The 15291-nt window shown below is 36.5% G+C and overlaps 1 protein-coding gene across 2 annotated transcripts in view; it reads left to right on the forward strand.

The window, feature by feature from the left end:
• Positions 1-11672, forward strand: part of QSER1 (glutamine and serine rich 1) — a 76166-nt gene extending 64494 nt beyond the window's left edge. For both annotated transcript variants that reach the window (XM_044259032.1, XM_044259033.1), the window contains exons 10-13: positions 180-277; positions 4507-4659; positions 6923-7018; positions 8017-11672. In XM_044259032.1, the coding sequence (XP_044114967.1) occupies positions 180-277; positions 4507-4659; positions 6923-7018; positions 8017-8157 (488 nt within the window). In that variant the 3' untranslated portion in view covers positions 8158-11672. The remainder of the gene's footprint in view (positions 1-179; positions 278-4506; positions 4660-6922; positions 7019-8016) is intronic.
• The last annotated feature ends 3619 nt before the right edge of the window (positions 11673-15291 follow it).

The following is a 15291-nucleotide window of genomic DNA, read 5'->3' on the forward strand; positions in this document are numbered from 1 at the left end:
CTTCTTGCTTTGCTTGGCTACTACAGACCTATTTTTTCAAATTAGCTACATGTCCAATATTTTAAACGTGGTATTTATATACACCAGTGAATTTGATGTCATAACTTTGAGGAAAAGTTGAATTTTCAGTAAGTTTTTGTGTTGATAATTTATCCTGTTAAACTTTTATCTTGTTTTAGATGAGCTGCTTTTGCCTCATATGAAAAAAATAGACAGCATGCTGAATGATAACCGAAAGAGACTTCTTCTGAATCTTCATTTGGATCAGTCATTCAAGGTATTTCCTTCAGATTATTTATTAGCAAACTCCCTGACAATCAAAGCCTTAAGTGTAATAGGCAGGAAATTTATGAAAGTGCTTCTCAGCTTTGTTCAGTTTTTCACCCAATGAAAGTTTGATTTTTATTCATTACAAGTCTGGTTTGCTTATCTTTTTATTTTATTATGTCCTTTCTTAGTGTTAGTCATTTGCTTTTCTCTGCTTAAATTCATTTTTTAGGCTTTATATTCATCTAGAATTCATTCTACATAATTTCCAAATGCTTTCAAAAGTACTTCCTTTAAACTACCAAATTTTAGTTATTTTTCTTTTAAATCTTTCAAATGGTTCATATTTCATCTATAATTATAATTGGCCTTTCCTTAGCAATAGTTATCAAAATTCCTTACATGCCTGACTTACTCAGTACCTGAGGAAAAACTGATCTTAACATAATGGCAGATATATATTGGAACTCTAAAATGGTTTTGGTGTTATCAGAAATAGAGAACAACAAAAAGCTAATCTAAACACAGAAAATTTATCACAGAAGCTACTTCATAGTCAAAAAATTCCTGGGACGCCTGGGTGGCTCAGTTGGTTGAGCGGCTGCCTTCGGCTCAGGTCATGATCCCAGCGTCCTGGGATCGAGTCCCGCATCGGGCTCCTTGCTTGGCAGAGAGCCTGCTTCTCCCTCTGCCTCTGCCTGCCACTCTGTCTGCCTGTGCTTGCTCTCACTTCTCTCTCTATGACAAATAAATAAAATAAAATCTTAAAAAAAAAAAAAATTCCTAGCTTTTCTTACTGAAAGTATAACATAAAACATTTAGAATCATTTGATCATATCTACCTAGGGAGAATTTTTTTTATACATTTATATAGCTTTTTATTTTTATCAAGAGACTATTTTTACAGCAGTTTTAGGTTCACAGCAAAACTGAACAGAAAGTACAGAGTCCCATCTACCACATATGAACAGCTGCCCCCATTATCACCATGTCCCACCAGAGTGGTCCATTTGTCAGAACTGATGAACCTGCACTGACTCATCCTTCTAACCTCAAGCCCATAGTTTGCATGCCTTGCTCATGGTGCTATACATTCTGTTGGTCTGGAGAAAAGTATAATGACGTTACCGACTACTGAAGTGCCCTACTTTAGTTTCACTGCCCTGAAAATCGTCTGTGCTCTATTCATCCCTCCCTCTGTCCCCACATAACCTCTGGCAACCACCGATCTTTTTTACTATCGCTGCAGTTTTATCTTTTCCAGGATGTCCTGTAGTTGAAAACCATAATATATGTAGCCTTTTCAGATTGGCTTCTTTCATATACTAATGAGAATTTAAGGTTCTGGATGTGAGGGCAATCTGGCTGTGACATCTGTCACCCCATTGATCGCCAGGGTTGATTGGCTGATCTGGCTGGCTAGGCCAGTGGCGCCTTCCTCCGTCACTGCTCCATGTGTGTCCCTCCCAAAGCTGCGCACTCTGTCAAAGAGGACGACCTTCCCCGATAGAGGAGAGGACTGTTCTTCCATCAAGGCTGTACAAGTAGCTGCGCTCCCCTGCTAGAATCTGCAAACAAGCTCTCAAGAATTTGAGGTTCTGGGGCACCTGGCTGACTCAATCAGTAGAGCATGTGTTTCTTGATCTCAGGGTTGTGAGTTCAAGCCCCACGTTGGGCATAGAGCTTACTTCTAACAATAATAAATAAAGATCTAAAAGATCACTTGTTTAAAAAAAGAAGAATTTTTTCTACCATGTCTTTTTATGGCTTGACAGCTCATTTCTTTTTTATCAGTGAATAATCCTCCGTGGCCTGACTATACCACAGTTAATTCATGTACTGAAGGACTTCCTGGTTGCTTCCTAACTTGGCAGTTATCAGTAAGCTACTACGTAAACATTTGTGTGCAGGTTTTTATGTGGATATAAGTTTTCAACTCATTAGGGTAATTTGTATACCTTTTTCACATCCCTGTTTTATCTGAACTCCACATAAAAGTGAAAATTGACTTCATTTTAGCCAGGTGGTAATTAAAGCTCTGAGGTTGAGTTCAAAATTAAATGACACCAGAGGTGCCCTGGCTGGCTCTATCTACAGACCATGTGATTCTTGGTCTTGGGTTGTGAGTTTGAGCCCCACATTGGGCATAGGGATTACTTTAAAAAAAAAAAAAATCAAAGTTCAATGGCACCAGACTACTAATAGCCCTATATTCTTCACTGACAATAGCCCTATATTCTTCACTGACAATAGCCCTATATTCTTCACTGACATGCACTTGCAGAGAAAAAAATGTCAAAAGGTAGTATGAAACCCAATTCTAAGAATCTGGTCTACTGACTTCTAGTCCAGTATTTTCTGCAGAGAAGAAAATGCTATTGTATGTGTGTTTTCTAAAAATTTACTCAATCTTAAAAATGGTCAGTTTTGGCTACCCATTTTATTTTTAAAGATTTTTTTTTTTTTAATGTAATCCCTACACCCAACATGGAGCTCAAATTTACAACCCCAAGACCAAAAGTCACATGTTCCACTGACTTAGCTAGCCAGGCACGCATTGGCTAACCATTTAGAAATGTTAAACTGAGGGACGCCTGGGTGGCGCAGTTGGTTGGACGACTGCCTTCGGCTCAGGGCGTGATCCTGGAGTCCCGGGATCGAGTCCCACATCAGGCTCCCAGCTCCATGGGGAGTCTGCTTCGCTCTCTGACCTTCTCCTCGCTCATGCTCTGTCTCACTGTCTCTCTCTCTCAAATAAATTTAAAAAAAAAAAAAAAAAAAATGTTAAACTGATTCTCTAATAACTTGTATTAAAATAAAGCCCCATTTGGAATTTAATAGATTCAGTAGATATTTAAATTTTATGCAATAGTTTATGATGAAAAGCTGAAAAATTAGTTTTCATATTCTTCTTTTCAAAGAAAAAACAATTTCTAATTTTGAAATTACAGTTATTAATTTTGATTCTTTTCATTTATAGCAATTTGCATTTCAAAGCCAAGATACATGCACAGTATTTAAAATAATAAAATAATAGTAGATTATAAAAGATTAAAAGATTTTCTCTTCTTTAGAAATAACACCATTACACATGAACTCAGTAATTTAAGGAATCCTAAAGCCTTTTGAGGTTAATCGTGTTCTGTTTTCCTCTGAAATCCATGTGCTTTCAGTCATCTTTAGTGTCTTGTCACAAAAGGTGCTTGAGAACTCATAGTCTGGAAGAGAGTTGGCCCTAAAGGTTGTAACTGTTTATAACAGTGTATCTTATCAAATGGGGACTTCATTCTGAATAATAAATATACTGGGAGCACTTGAGCCCTTTTAGTGTCAAAGTACTAAATGACAGTAGTAACGCAGTTTAATCTTTTAAAATAACATTGTTTTTTGTTTTTTGGGGGGGTTTTTTGGGTAAACTCTGTCCCCAGCTGAGCCAGCCAGGTGGCCTTAAAACAATACTTAAACTAGTTAAATTTAGCTACAAATATCATTCAGTTATTATTTGTAGTTTTTCATGTCCAGATGATTTGCCAAATGGATAAGGACAAAATATGCCAGTGACTTTTTAAAGAGTGGCCTAGAATTGGTTTGGTTTTGTGGCCACTAAGTCATCAGTGAGTAACTACCATGTCATTGTGGCCAGAAAATGCATCAAAGTCTGTTTTAGATTGTTTTTATACAACTGAGGTCAAAAGAAGCAGAGAGGTAGTGAAGCCAGAGAAGTATTGTAATGCAGCTTGTTTCCACTGTTCTCATCAGGGAGAGATCCCGATCACCTGGGATCAGATGCATTCTTTATGACCAAGAAGTGTGGCCAAGGGTGTGGCCAAGAGGCAGGGTGTTGACAGTGGTTGAATTGGTAGAGCTTTGAAGAAACTTGTGTCCCTCTTTCTTCCACTTTGAAGCCACAGAGAGCATTTCTAGAACTCCCTGGCTTGTTAAGGAGTCCCTACAGGGCCATGCGCTATTGGCGTAGAGCAGGTCCTAAGGTAAGGTTCATCCAGATTCAAGGGATGAAGAAATAGATTCCACATTTTGATGGAGGAGCTACAAAGAATTTATGGTCTGTTTAATACCCATGTATATTTCTATATTGTGTATATTTATCATACCCCATCTATATACATGTGTGTACTATATATGAATGTATGTATATGTTTCTGTATTTTTTAAATAAGTTGAATAGCAGGAAGTTAGTTAGTTTTCTTCTGATGTCAGTTATTTTTCTTTATTTTAAAGAATGCTTTGGAAAGCTTTCCCGAACTAACGATAATTACTCGAGACTCTAAAGCAAAGAGTGGGGGTTCTACTATCTCTAAAATCAAAATGAACGGCAAAACTTACAATAAGAAAACTCTAAGGACTTCTAAAACAACCACCAAATCTGCACAAGTAAGTGTATATGGATTGTTACAATTATACCTTTTCCAGTTAATATAATTCCTCCTTAAAATATTGAAACAGGGGCACCTGGATGGCTTAGTGGGTTAAAGCCTCTGCCTTCTGCTCAGGTCATGATCTCAGGGTCATGGGATCAAGCTCCGCAATGGGCTCTGTGCTCAGCAGGGAGCCTACTTACCCCACCACCACCACCACCCCCCGCCTGCCTCTGCCTACTTGTGATCTTTGTCTGTCAAATAAATAAAATCTTTTAAAAATATAAAATAATAAAATAAAATACTGAAACAAAGGGCGCCTGGGTGACTCAGTCGTTAAGCGGGCTCAGGTCATCATCCTAGGGTCCTGGGATTGAGACCCCGCATCAGGCTTCCCTGCTCAGCGGGAAGCCTGCTTCTCCCTCTTCCATTCCCCCTGCTTGTGTTCCTTCTCTTGCTGTAGCTCTCTCTCTCTCTCTGTCAAATAAATAAATAAATAAAGTCTTTTAAAAAATAATAATATAAAATATTGCAACAAGCAAATACTTTTTTTTTTTTAAAGATTTTATTTATTTATTTGACAGAGATCACAAGTAGGCAGAGAGGCAGGCAGAGAGAGGGAAGAGGGAGAAGCAGGCTTCCTACTGATCAGAGAGCCCAATGCGGGACTTGATCCCCGGACCCCAGGATCATGACGTGAGCCGAAGGCAGAGGCTTTAATCCACTGAGCCACCCAGGCGCCCCTTTACTATGTTATTATTAACTGTGAAATCTTTTTAGGTAGGAAAGAGTAGCTTTAGCTCAAGGAACAGACACTTGGTCTTACTTTGTTTTTCTCCATTGTCCAGCATAGTATCTGTATGTAGTTAGTGCTTGCAGATTTTTTTTTTAAAGATTTTATGTATTTTATTTGAGAGAGATTGAGAGAATGAGTGGGAGGAGGGCCAGAGGGAAAAGCAGACTCCCTGCAAATCAGGGAGCCAGATGCAGGACTCCATCCTAGGTCCCTGGGGTCATGACCTGAGCCACCCAGGCACCCATTACTTGCAGATTTTAAAAATAGATGAATAGGCAAGGAATTACCTCAAGACTGTACTTATATTTTCTGTATTTTTTTTTGTCATTAGATACAAACGCATACAGATAAGTGAATGTGAACATATTTCATAAGATTCAGTATTCCATATCTATAAAATTATGGAAATTGGAATTCACTCATTCTCAAACATTATCTAAATTATTGCCTTTTTAGAAATCCGTTTAGTAGCATATCTATTTCACAACAAAAATATCCTCTGTAAAAACACATTTACAAATGCATGAAAACGTATGCTTTTGCTCCTTGCGCAATTGTAAGAGCAGTCCAGTTAAGCTTCACCAGTGGGAAACGGGATAAATAAAGGGCCATCCGGATGATGTAATCCTATGTACTTTTGAAAAAGAGCCTCGTTCATTCTTTCAGTAAAATATTTTGAGTGCCTGTTGTGTGCCAAATATGGTTCTAAGTACGAGGAATAGAACTGTGAAAAGTGGCTGAAATTCCCTGCCCTCATATAATTGATAGCGGTAGGGGTTATACGTAATAAGTAGAAAGATATACAAGTTTTAGTTAGGTTAAAAAAAAGTTATTAAAAATAAAGTTGCAGGGGCGCCTGGGTGGCTCAGTGGGTTTAGCCACTGCATTCGGCTCGGGTCATGATCTCAGGGTCCTGGGATCGAGTCCCGCATCGGGCTCTCTGCTCGGCGGGGAGCCTGCTTCCCTCTCTCTCTCCCTATCTCTCTCTAAAAGCCTCTCCATCTACTTGTGATTTCTCTCTGTCAAATAAATAAATAAAATCTTTAAAAATAATAATAATAATAATAAAGTTGCAGAACAATATGTATAGTAGGATTTCTTTCCCATTAGAGAATTGGTGTCATTAATACATATTCTACATGGGGGGGAAAACGTGCTTTAAACTATTATCTCGGAAGCAAGAGATTATAGGATTCTTTTATTAAAAGTCCTCTTGTATGTCTACTGTTTAAATTTTTCTATGTTTAAATTTTTTGAAATATTGTGTTTATATTCAGAAAAAAGGAGTGAAGATTCTAAAATACAATTTAAACTCTTATTTTGAATAAGCCTCTTATCCATATTTAAGCCTATATCTAGCAGTATCAGTCATTTCATTTTTAAGATTTCCATTCAGGCTTCTGGTCTAATATTTTTGTAAAAGTATTCAGAGCTCAAATATTCCATGAAATAAATATGCCTATAAACTCTTTTGTTTTTATAGGAATTTGCTGTCGATCCAGAGAAAATACAGCTGTATTCTTTGTATCATTCACTCCATCATTATAAATATCATGTTTATCTGATATGTAAAGATGAGGTAATTTTTTTTTCATTTATTTAAAAAAGAAATATTTTTCTGAACTCTAAGGGGACTGTAGCTGTAGTACTTTTGAGTGTCTCAAAGAGAACTGTTAAACACATGTGTCTGTATTGTCTTATAAAAAATGCTGTCTCTGTTGTGTGTTATGCTCATACTAATCTGAGGCTCTTACAGAAGCTGTAAATGGTAATGTTTTTAAGCTCTTTTGCTTGCTTTACTTTGCCATAATAAATGGAACTTGATTTGATTTTCTTCACTCATAATACATAATGATCCTGCTTTAATTCACTTCAATCACTGCTTTGATATCCTGACGTCTTCCTGATCACTGGAATGGCCTTGTCCCACCTCATTGCTGAGAGGAAGGGGTTTTTGTGTGTTGGCAGGAAGAAATGATAGTTAAAATTTAATCGTAAGTTTTAGGTATCATAATTTAAGTTGCTCAGGATTTATATATAACAACAATACCATTTTGTGGCTGGAAAATAATGATCAATTTCCTCAAAGCTTAAACAGCTGTAGACGGTACTTTTTTGATCCGCACTACCAGTTGTTTAACTGAGAGTTAAGTTGGATTGAGGCTACACTTGAGGCATTTGATAATCAGTGGAAAGATGTTCATAAATCTAACCTCTAGCAAAGGAGAAAATAAAGATGGTTGTGCAAAATATGATGACTATTTTTTACAATGCCTTGAAGTGCAGGACCCCAAAATCTCTCACTTAGCTTTTAACATAACTGGAAGGAATCCAGAAAGTTTGAACCATTTTTTTCTAGCCTTCCTCTTTGCCCTCATGGAGCTAGAAATGACAGGATTAGACTTCACCCAAATTTATGCAAAATAATCATTCTCCGTGGATAAAATTATTTTTTAATCAGTATTTGTAGGTATAGTCATCAAATCCTTTTCATTCAAGATACAGAAACCATAAACCCTTATGAAGAGCTAATAAAGTGAGAAGTATAAGCTAATGTGGTAATTCTCTTTATTTTAGATTTCTTCTGTGCAGAAAAGAAATGAAGACTTAGGACAGGAAGAAATTGTTCAACTTTGTATGAAAAATGTAAAATGGGTGGAAGACCTATTTGAAAAATTCGGAGAACTTCTAAATCATGTACAGCAGAAGTGTTCCTAACATTTCCACAAAGGTTCCGTCTGTGTTATGGCACTAATGAACTGGCAGAGGCGGGGGGCCTAAGGGGGGGTAGGGGGCCTGATAAGTGAATGTCAGGCACACCTGCTTTGCTCATAGAACTTACTGATGACCTCTGCTCAAGGACAGTGGTGCTGCCCAGGAAGTCAGTCCTTTGGAAATGGACCTAAAATCCCACCACATTTTTATCCTAATGAATGATTTTTCTATTTTGTAAACCATTGGGTAACTGAGTTTTATTTTCAGAAATGTTTTTTGACAAATGATGAAGCATGCACTAAATATAATTTTTCTTTATTGCTAGAGAGATAACACTTAAGTAACTTGATTATTTTTTTCCTGACTCTGACTAAACACCAGAACGAAAGAGAGGTGGCACCAAATGCCTATGTTTATATTCGTGTCTGGCCACAAAACAGAAAGTATTGTACATTATGTAAACAGATCTGGTGTGATGTGACATTTTGTATGAGAATATCCTCAATTTAAAATATGAAATTCAGAAACTGCATTCTGCTTTATGAACTCCTTTTACTCTTAACATGTTCAGGAAACTGGATGTGGAATTGGTGCAATTCTAGGACTGCTTTTTGTGTCAAATTATATTGTAACGAAAAAAACAATGACATACTATTTTCCCTATCTCAAAGAAAAGTATTTTCCTTTATACTGTTTTTTCCTTTGGAAAAATTTTCAATTGTACATTTTATTTCACTAATAGTTGTATTTTTCACAAGGAAAATGTTGTGGTTATAATTATGTTTGATGTATCTGTACTACACTTTCCATTATTTTCAGTAAATCTTATTTAGTTATATATTGAATTTCTATTGTGAATTCTATCTTAAGGTAACCATTTTTGTTTATACAGATTTGCTTCAGTGTTATCCAGAATATGCATTCAGTACTAGAATTAGTGTAGCTTTATAAGTGGAGTTGTGTTAGACACTGCAGTCATTTTCTAATTCATGGAAATCAATTCCTTACTAAACTAGTACTTGAATAACCGATTTGTCAAAATCAAAATTAACCACCATTATACATTTGGAAGAATAAAATTCATAATTAGGCTACATGCAGTGTTAAACACAGCTTACCTGACACTTAGAACTGGAAGTGGTAGAACTCTCCTTTTGGTGCCTTTCCAACCTTTATACATGCTGTTGTAGCTTCCTTTAGTTTGATAGCTAGTGTTTCCAATAGTTTAGCTGAGACAGTGAATGTATTAGGTTCAACATGACCTTTTGTTTTATTTGTGTTTGCCAACAGGATGCCTTATTTGTTTGAGAAAAAAAGATTTACTAGTGTCCTTCTTAAACGATCTCCTTTTTTAGGATTCTAAAGAAGTTGTTAATCATCATACTTTTTGTTTATTTTACCACCATTTAGTGCCTTAAGTCCTATCAAGAAAGCAGTGTTCCTGCTCATTGCCCAAATAAGACATGCTTATGTGGACATTGCTATTGTCTTGATTTTGAGTTAACAGGCCAACTTCTTATACTTAAAACCTTGGTAAACTGGCAAAAAATTAAAGATAATATGTGACTTGATTTGAGAATAAGAAATTGTAGCATTGGGTAGGAAATAAGTATTTGAGTTAAGCTTACATATTTATTTCTAATGGTTATCTTCTTAAAAGCAATAATCCTTAATCCAACAATCTTCATACCTGCCATTAGACAAGGTAATAATCGAAGTTTCTTTCAATGGTTAAATATTCCATTTCCGAGAGTTTAAACAGAAAACAAAAGTAACCTAGATCCATTTTGCCTAACTCAAGTGAGATGTATCAGCAGTGAGAGCATTATAAAATTGATTTCGCCAAGTGGAGAAGAGTAGGAAGCAGCCATATTTCTTTCTGATACTGACTCTGGACAGAATTTGTTTCTCTCATTTCCAAGGTGCAGAGTAGATAACTACATCTCCTAATGTAGTGTTATACGTACATATCTTTTTACTCCCCCAGCTTACTTTCCTGAATCACTGATGGTTAAACATTTTTAAAAGCCATCGTGCATTTAGGTAACACTTGAAGTACATGTTTGAAATCACTAGCCATGTCTCCTTCGTAAGGCCCGTGGAAAACAGGAACATTCCCTTAAAGTTGATCTTATCTTTCCTATAGAAAATAATCCATTTCCCTTTTCAACTGCAGTTGCCCTCAAAATGTTGGCAGTGTATTCATTTTAGAAAAACAAGTGTTTTCTTAAAATCAGAGGCCAGTCTTTGATAACTGCCTGCAAGAGACCTAGTTCTTTTGTACCATCTTCTCTCGTTTGATCATATATTAGAGACAACGACATCAAACTTGGACCTTAGCAAAAAGTGGAACTCTTCTTATAATGTCCATTCATGAGTCCTTTCTTTGTATGAAGTTGAATAAATACTTAGCTGATTAGTATTCACATTCCTTGCCAGGGAGTTTGAAATTTATTATCTAGAAATAATTTTAGGTTGTAGATAGAGTTAAAGAGGTAAAGCATATATTGCCACCATCCAGGAAAATATTTTTATGTAAGATTGGACTTTCCTCCCTACAAATACCTGGAAATAATTTAATATAAAAAATCACTTTGTGTTGGTGTTTATTTCTAGTTCAGATCAACAGTTATAGAAGAAACTTCCTTGTTCCCATTTTCATGATAACCCAGTTTCCACTTATTTGATCCTCTAATGAAATCACAAATTTATCATGACTTATGAATTATCATGGTAAGTCAACAATAGAAACCATCCATTTTTCTATTATACTATCAAATAGAAAACATTGGTGAGATGGAAAAATCCTAATTTAAAACAGCTTAGAAAATGTTCAGATTACCTTTAAGTTTCTAAAGTTCTTTAAATTTCTAAAACTGAAAAATGAAAATTACAGGTGACTCATACCTTATTACTCTTTTCGGAGCTTACCTCACTTTTTTTTTTTTTTTTAAATCTCACTTTCCTTTTAATATATATATTTATTTTTGTTGAAACAGCTGTTTTCCAATGTGTGATTTTGGAGATAAACCCATATAAAACCAATATAGCAGCAAGGTTATTGAATCAGCCTTGGGTCCCAAAAGTTGCTTCAGATGTGCAAATTGTGAATTTTTACTGTATTTGTAGAATACAGCTTTTGTTTTAAACTGTAGTTCCATCTGCTTCTCAAAAATGCTTTTCAAATAGAGTAAACTGTCCCAGGATACCTGCTTCTACCTGTGTCAGCTGCATTTGACACTCAACCTGCACAAATGAACAATGTACACTATTGGTTGTGCATTAACTCACATGTACAACTTTGGCATCTATGTTCACAAATGCATGTTTTCGAAAATCACCTTTATTTATAAGTGACAACAATTGAAGTTAAGGATACAAAGAAACCTGCATTTGTATCCCAGAGTTTTAAGTGGTCCATAATACAATGTATGGAAATGTGAAAGACAATTTTGTATATTTGTTTGTTACTAACTCAGATCATTAAAATGAAAACAATTTTTTAAACAACAAAATCAGAATGTTTTGAGGTTTGTTTGTTTGTTTTTAAGAACTGAAAACTGAGGTATTTTATCCAAAAGCATCATCACCTTATAAATTCCTCACACAACACAGCGTGTTATAAAGTCCTAAACAAAGTTAGTAGGAACAAGTCTATATAAGCTATTGAGTAGATAAAAACCAGTGTATCCTGACTCCTTAATTTTCAGAATAATAAGATCCTGCCTTTATCTTCATATGATATTTTAAAACTTTATTTCAGGTAAATATATATTCAGCATATTTGCTGTGCTTTGATTAGTTTTTTTAAGTAATCTCTAAGGGTGCCTGGGTGGCTCAGTAAATCAAGCATCTGCCTTGGGCTCAGGTCATGATCCTGGGGTCCTGGGATCAAGCCCCACTTCGGGCTCCCTGCTTGGCAGGGTGTCTCCTCCCTCTTTCTCTCTCTCAAATTAATAAAATCTTTTTTTTTTAAATAAATAAATAACGTAATCTCTACACCCCAGCATGGGGCTCGAACTCACAACCTGAGATCAAGAGTTGCATGCTCCACCAACTGAGCCGGCCAAGTGCCCCAGTTAGTTTTGATTATAAAAGCATCTTCAAAAAAAAAAAAAAAAAGCATTTTCATTCCTTGACTTACTTTATATTGTTCAAAACTAAATCTAATCAATGATCTCTATCAAAAAAGATTTTAAAATTCTGTAACATTGCTGTTTTATTTTCCATTCATTGCTAAAACTGTTCATTTTAGAAAATAGTCATTCAAATATCTTAGAAAATAGTCATTAAAATTATCCATATTGCAAACCTAAATGATAGCACTTCTACCCTGCTTTGTTAATGTCCTATTACTTTCTGGTTCTTTTTATTATTCTTTTTTAAAATGCATTTTGTATCTCAGAGAAGCTCTCTAAAATCAATTATTTAACCTGAACTTCTCAAGGAAGATGTGAAAAAGGATACTTCTCTTTGTTTTCCATACGGAAATATTTTTATTGCCAGGAAAATAAAGCTACCTACTTACTGTTAAAAAAATTAAAAAAAAAAAAAGTCAAAAAATATCAAAGTGTAAAGAAAAAGGTAGAAACCACTTTCTTAACTCGTGACATCAGTGTAGAATATGCTTTTAATTCCCAGTCCAGGATGGATTACAAAAATTAGGTATTATGGATGGGCCATTTTCTGTGGTGTGGCGCTTTTTTAAAATGTTATTTTATTTAGATTCAATCAATTAACATAGTGTATCATTAGTCTCAGAGGCAGAGGTCAGTGATTCATCAGTTGCACGTAACACTCAGTGCTCATTACATCAGGTGCCCTTCTTCATGCCCATCACCCAGTTACCCCATCCCGTCACCCACCTCCCCTCCAGCAATCTGGTGCGGCTTTCAGTAAATTCCTACATTTCACTTGTGTTTATATGAAGATAAAGTCACATTCCAGAGTGAAATAGAACCCATCTGGATTATTGATCATTTTAGGTTGTAGGTTGTATATATACCTCTATTCTTAAGACAGCATGAATAATTTAGAGCTGACGGGTTTCAAATAAAAGGAAGATACAATTACCTATTAGTCTATTGTTAAACCTTATCTATTTTGTGATGTTAATCGGGAGTCAAGAAATTGCTCTGCAGAATAACTTCTGTTTTACATATAATTTACCTGTGACACAGAGTGGTAATTTTCACCCAAATCAAATAAAGATTTAATTATTTATTTTAAAGATTTTATTAATTTGTTTGACAGAGAGAGGGAGCACAGGCAGAGGGAGCTGGAGAAGGGGAAGTAGGCTTCCCACTCAGCAGGTAGCCCTCAGAGGGCTCATTCCAGGACACTGGGATCATGACCTGGGCAGAAGGCAGACGCTTAACAAGTGAGCCACGCAGGCGCCCCTAAAGATTTTCTTTTAATTTAGCTCCTTTTATAATATTTAGAAAAGGCAACAGTGAAAATCACTTAAAATATGGAATAAAAAATAATGGACATGGTAGAAATGTTTTTCCTAAATTGCAGGGAGATGAGCTTTCTCTTGTCTGCTCTTCACAGTCTTACCGTGGCTTTTCTTTGCCTTTAACCCGGACTCTTACCACAGTTTAAAAGCGCTTTATGAAATGAGACGGTCCCTCCTTCACTCTCCTGCCTTTTTTTTTCCCTATTTGTGGCTCAGGCCTAAGGAACATCTTCAAATTCCTCCAGTGTGTTTGTTTTTTTTGTTGGTTGTTTTTTTTTTTAATATTTTATTTATTTGACAGAGAGAGAAATCACAAGTAGGCAGAGAGGCAAGCAGAGAGAGGGGAGAAAGCAGGTTCCCTGCGGAGCAGAGAGCCCGACGTGGGGCTCGATCCCAGGACCCTGGGATCATGACCTGAGCTGAAGGCATAGGCTTTAACCCACTGAGCCACCCAGGTGCCCCCAGTGTGTTTTTTTTCTTGCCTCCAGTCCTTCATGTTCCCTGTGCTGAACGAGGCTTCCTTCATCTCTTAATTCTCCAGATTTCACTTCAACATCACTTCCATTTAACATAAGAGGTTTTAACCCTCTGAACCAGATTATGTGCCCTATTACTACACTTTGTTAGGGTTGCTTGTTTGGTGGTCTTTCCGGTGCTGTTCTGTGATGGGGCGTATGTGTGTTTTGCTTACCGTTGCATTCCCAGCATCCAGCACAATATCTGATCTCATTCAATATTTAACAAATAACTGGGTATGTAAGGAAAGCACAGAGATCATTAAAAAGGTAAAAACAGAACAGTATTCATTGGATTTTGCAATGGCCGCATTAAGGACTTTAGCAATATGTAATTGCAGCATGGGAAGAAAGTGACGACACCAAGAGTTTGTACAATAGAAAAATTATTGATATTTTATGAAAAAGTGAAATGTAGTGGCCATGATTTTTCCCATTTTTGTCCTCATCTGCAGAGAACCCAGGGACCATGATTTCCCATTCCTCTGTCCTTTGGGCTCGAGACTCCAGCTGGGATAATTAGGGAACAAAGTCCTGGTAAAAGTAAGCGAATGTTACTATATTAAAAGTACTGGGCGCCTGGGTGGCTCAGTGGGTTGGGCCGCTGCCTTCGGCTCAGGTCATGATCTCGGGGTCCTGGGATCGAGTCCCGCATCGGGCTCTCTGCTCAGCAGGGAGCCTGCTTCCCTCTCTCTCTCTGCCTGCCTCTCCATCTACTTGTGATTTCTCTCTGTCAAATAAATAAATAAAATCTTAAAAAAAAAAAAAGTACTCACTGCGTGCTGTGACAATTCACAGACCTTTACGCCTGGGGCTAATAATACATTATATGTTAATTTTTAAAAAGTACTCATTGTGAGTGAAATACTCTGAAGAGGGAGAGTTTGTCTGCTTGGGGAGTGTCAGGCAGGGCTTCATGAGGTAGTAATAATGATTAAGCCAAGTCTCAAAGGTTGGGAAGAATTTTACACAAAGCTGGATGAAGAAAAAGGCATAATACTTAGTTTGTATTCAGGAAGATCGTTTCTACTTGCCACTAAACTAGCTCTGTCCTCAGGCCTGTCACGTGAAGCCTAGTCTGGATCTAGTTTCTCATCCTGAGAGTGAGGTAAGAAACAAAGTCTTCTAAAGCTATTAATATTCTTCGCTTCCAGGGAGACTGGA

The sequence above is a fragment of the Neovison vison genome, chromosome 7, assembly GCF_020171115.1.
Source record: "Neovison vison isolate M4711 chromosome 7, ASM_NN_V1, whole genome shotgun sequence".
Lineage (NCBI taxonomy): Eukaryota > Metazoa > Chordata > Mammalia > Carnivora > Mustelidae > Neogale > Neogale vison.